Source organism: Macadamia integrifolia, unplaced genomic scaffold (genome assembly GCF_013358625.1).
Source record: "Macadamia integrifolia cultivar HAES 741 unplaced genomic scaffold, SCU_Mint_v3 scaffold2740, whole genome shotgun sequence".
NCBI lineage: Eukaryota > Viridiplantae > Streptophyta > Magnoliopsida > Proteales > Proteaceae > Macadamia > Macadamia integrifolia.
This window is the reverse complement of record NW_024868927.1, coordinates 14,794-19,430: the sequence shown is the minus strand read 5'-3', so window position 1 is coordinate 19,430 and position 4,637 is coordinate 14,794. Positions and strand designations below refer to the sequence as shown.

At 37.5% G+C, this 4,637-nt stretch overlaps 1 protein-coding gene across 2 annotated transcripts; it reads left to right on the top strand.

Moving 5' to 3' along the window:
• Nucleotides 1–2,666: 2,666 nt before the first annotated feature.
• LOC122067159 lies at nt 2,667–4,349 on the top strand. Of its 2 annotated transcripts, none has more exons than XM_042631001.1 (3): nt 2,667–2,728; nt 2,832–2,902; nt 3,411–4,349. In XM_042631001.1, exon 3 carries the CDS (start codon nt 3,468–3,470, stop codon nt 3,984–3,986), a length of 519 nt encoding a protein of 172 aa, XP_042486935.1. In that variant the 5' UTR covers nt 2,667–2,728; nt 2,832–2,902; nt 3,411–3,467; the 3' UTR covers nt 3,987–4,349. The 2 variants fall into 2 exon arrangements, with proteins under 2 accessions (XP_042486935.1, XP_042486936.1); XM_042631002.1 differs by having other exon boundaries at nt 2,674–2,733.
• The last annotated feature ends 288 nt before the right edge of the window (nt 4,350–4,637 follow it).

Genomic DNA, 4,637 nt, shown 5'->3' with positions numbered 1-4,637 from the left:
TGGATTGATTCTGATTTAGCAGTAGTGGTGGTAGCTCTTCAATCTCAATCTATTCCATGGTATGCAGCTCAAGATTGGATTCTTGTGAAGGCCTTCTTGCACTCTATCAGATGGAAGACTACTCACTTTTTTCGGGAGGCAAATGTTGTTGCTGATTTTCTCGCTAAAGATAGAGCAAAATCAAGAGATTCAGATACCAATATTCTTTTCCCTACCCACATATGTTCAGAAATTGCTCATGATGCAGAATTGAGGCCTACGTTTTGATTTTATTAAGTTTTTTTATTTTGATTTGTTTATCCCTGCTGATGGCCATGCCGAAGGTGGGGGTTTATAAATTGATTTCTTGATTTTTTGTATCTATTTTTTCCTTTTTAATAAAATTTTGGATCTCTAGCGAAAAAAAAAAGAGACCCAAGAGCCATCATGTTTCATTAGAGAGCGAATCCGATTTTTAGACCTTCTCATTTTCAGAGAAAGATGAAAAAATTTGGAATTCCGATCACCTTCCTTCATCCATTTCTGCTTGGCTTTATCAGACCAGAGCTGAGCTTGCAACTGAGAAGCCTTGAGATAGGCAGTTTTGGCATCAGTCTCTTTGGAAAAGAGCTCTTCAAGCATGCCCACTGCTTCAATTTCTTCTTGGATGGCCTTTAATTGATTGGAAGTTTTTTCCACCTCTGTATTAAGGTTAGGAAAAGTTTTCTTTGCCCATGGCTTCAAAGCAAACTTAATCTGTCTCAACTTTTGACACAAAGCAAGGATAGGATTACCATAAAGCCTCTTACCCCATGCCTCCTTAATAACATTGATAAAGCTATCATCCTCCATCCAGAAGCTGTGAAATCTGAAAGGGATATTAGGTGGTTTAGGGATGGCATTAGATATCACCAAAAGGGGCGCATGATCAGATACAGTGAATTGAAGGACCCTTTTGGTGATATTTTAAAAAAAGTATGGTTGGATTCACTCATGCCAGGTGCCGCAATTGTAGGGGCTCACTATACCTCACTGCCAGATAGTCTCACCAGAGTGGATTTTAATCGTTGGGGAATTTACTGTCACTCCCCTACACTTGGCCTATATATACTAAAACTCTTTTATTTTTTACTTTTATTTTTATTTTTTTTTCCAAATGCTCCCCTTCTTTTGGACTTTTACATGTCTTTCTCCCATGCTTTTTTTTAATATATAGACTATCCCTACTTTTCACTTGTAACCTACTAATCTTTTTTCAAATTGACTGGTTCAAAACATGCTTTTACCAATCCAAGAAAACAGCCAAGTGCCTTGTCCTTCCATTATTATTTTATTCAAATGTGTTTTTGTTAGCTGAAACTCAAACTCCTTCGCTCCCATAACTTTATTTTTGAGTCTCTTAAATATATTGTTTATTTATTATTATTATTATTATTTTGTCTCATCCATCATCAAGGATATTTATTATTATTAGTCAATTTTTCTCTCATCCATCATCACGAGTTTAGTAATCTGTTTTATTGATCAATATTGGATTGGTATCGGCCTCAGCTGATAATAATTCAGATCGATATCGATCTCAATGATATATTCCTTGTCAAGGTTGCTACACATGGTTTTAGGGATTAAAAAAATAATAAAAATATTAGATTTGTATCGTTCTCAACTAATACCGATACAGATCACTCAATTTGATAATCCAATACCAACTACCTGAACCATGCCCTTCATTTGTGTCGTCCTTCCACAATGTCATTTTATAATCAATCAAACTGAAAAAAATCTAATAAGGTACATATGAAAAAGGAGGAATAATCTAGGTATTTAAAAAGAGTAAGGGGGAAAGAGATGTAAAAATCCAAAAACAAGGGAGTATCAAAAAAAGAAAAAGGTATGACAATTTTAATAAATATAGGCCAAGTGTAGGGGAGTGATAACAAATTCTCCTTAGTCCCTCAAAGGTAACCTGTGTGCCTTGGCCGGTTGGACCCTACTATCAGTCAGGGATCAATGGTATGTCTTCAACCTTAAACAGTTCCTTGAGGCAAAACCCACTTTGTGAGAGTTAAAAAAGCAAAACAGAAAATGTGAACATCAAATGGCATCAAGCATCTGAGAATACTTCTGGTATAAAGCATGTGACAGATATATTATCCAGTAAGTACAAGCTCAACTGATGGAGTCAAGGTCCACCTCAGCTGTGGCCTGTGCCTCACTTGTAAAAGGGTGAATAGGGTATAATAGGCCGTACAGACATGAGCCTATCCTTGGGTAGGTAAGAGGGGCCTGGGAAGGGTAGTAGGGATACCTCATACCTTCAACTCTTCAAGACTTAAACAAAGAATCTGGGTTAGGACGGTTGTCCATTGAGGCACGTGAATAACCTATATTGATTGTGCGTTAAGGGCAACCCAGACCTCTCTCTATTCCTTGCAAGTAAAGTATACATTTGCTTTGAGCCACTTGGATTAAAATGCTTCATTCCCATATTACTTGGGGTTTCACGTATAGAGAGTTTTGGCTTCTAAACTTGGATAACTCTACTACAAACAACGTTTCTGTCTATCATTTTCTCTTAAAAACTCTCTTTTAACGTCTTCATCATTCTACGAGTGTGACAGATCAGCATACCAATGAGTCCAAATCAATCTACTATGTTTAAATAGGCAGATGAGTCATCCAATACCAACTAAGAAACCCAACATGGCACAGCAATGGAAAGACAAAAGCTCAAGAATGGAATTACAAGGTCCAGTAATGGTTATCTTATAGCAAGATTCCTTTCATATATCTTTCTATTTTCCCGAAACTTCTATTGAGTTATAACATGGATCTTATTGTGGGTTTTGCAGATTTATTCACTTCCAACCTCAATGACTCTGAAAATGCAACTTAAAGGAACCATAGTTGGCAGGGTGTAGTGGTGAAAAATCTCTACTTTCTTCCTATTATTTAGTTAATAATTTTGTTGTCTAGATGATCTGATGGGTAGTGTGACTTTGCTATCGTTCCTTCTTTAGGCGATCCAGTTTGGATTTTGTCATTGGGTTGATCTTTTATGGATTCGGCTCCTCTCCTGAGCGTCCATTACCCAGGTCTTGTACATAGCTACTTGGACGAGCGCCACTTGTCCAGATGATGATCCAATGGTTCTTAACTACTCGTTTTCCACCCCTCTGTCAGTGCCTCATTCTCCATGTCCTCAAAACGTTGGATCATCGTCTCGCCATGTGGCACTCACCTAGGTAGCTATGAACCGACCTAGGCGATGAGCACTAAGGAGAGGAGACGGATCCATCTTTTATTCCTATTGCATTTTTCTTTCCTTTCTTTATAGTTTAATATACCCATTTTTTATTCACCCCTAAAAAAATTTGTTGTTTAGATGGTAACTTTCATTTCTTTAAATTAATGGTAGAAACTTGCAACAGATCAATGTCAATGAAGGCTATTTAGGGAACAATTTGGCAAACAATTGTGACATACCCATGTCAAATGAGGAATCTAAGATACTTGCTGAACTAGACGACGATGTAGAAAGAGACCTCGAAGAAGAGATTAAAAATGGTATATGCCATCTTGCTCTTCGACTGCACAGGCTTTACCAACACCAGAGTGACAAGAATGAGAGAGAATTATCAAAAAGTGGTACCAGAACTCGATCAGTATTTAACAACAAAGCAATTTCAGAGGTGAAGATAACAATTAGGATGGAAGCAGGAGGGTCTCAAATAGAAATAAATGAGATCAAAAAAGTAGCTCGTCAGTCTCAGACTTCCATATCAGAAGGTAAGGAAGGAAAGGTATTCCCTAGTGCCAAGAAATTCAATTGGGTAGATACTCTCCGATCGGGAAATAGTCCTGCTGCTATTATCAATAAGAAACATGAGATGTCCCATGGTACTGCTCGAGTAGTAAGGAAGGTTCATGATCTTAAACCTTATGTGAAGGAAGGGAGAAGCTGGAAGGATGTCTCAACAGATCGCAAGAAAAATGCATGCACTTGAATTGGGATGGAGTTAAGAAGGCTTAATGACACTAAAATATGAGTACAACCGTGTGATAATAAGATGGGCTTTTGAAAGTCCTGGATGTCACTTTTAAACCTTATGACTTGCTTGAATAAGACAAGAGGACACCGTCCCTCTTGAAGGTTTAAGGATATTCTGGCTAGAATAAAAGTAGTCTGAAAAGTTTGGATCACTTCCAGTTAAATACTTGAATTGAAGTGCTAGAATGTTATTTCTGACTTTTTCTAATGTTTGAGTTCTTATTATATTATCTTCAATTATTGCTGCATGAAGTTGACTGGGTCACTGGAATAAGTTTGTAAAATGAGTAAACACAAGAATATAATGGACATTGAAGTATGAGCAGACAGTGGAAGCATGACCTACTCCATATGTTCCTGAACTTTCATAGAATGGACACTTCCCCCCCCCCACCCCACCCACCTCCCCAATTAACATTGATTACCACTATCCCCTTCTCTAAAATTTCCTATCTATTCTTATATAGTTTTAGGTATCAATAACTGAAATGGATTTGAGTTCAGTGATTTCATCAAGGGGGGAATAGGTGCAAGTATATTGTTGAATTAATCCTAAGGGATAGCCAAGTTAGCAAGGGACCTTCGCATCAGGAAGTGTGTGGTTCTA

Excerpts from the sequence above, each read along its gene's own strand:
- LOC122067159 (XM_042631001.1), top strand. The coding sequence starts at position 3,468 with ATGTCAAATGAGGAATCTAAGATACTTGCTGAACTAGACGACGATGTA.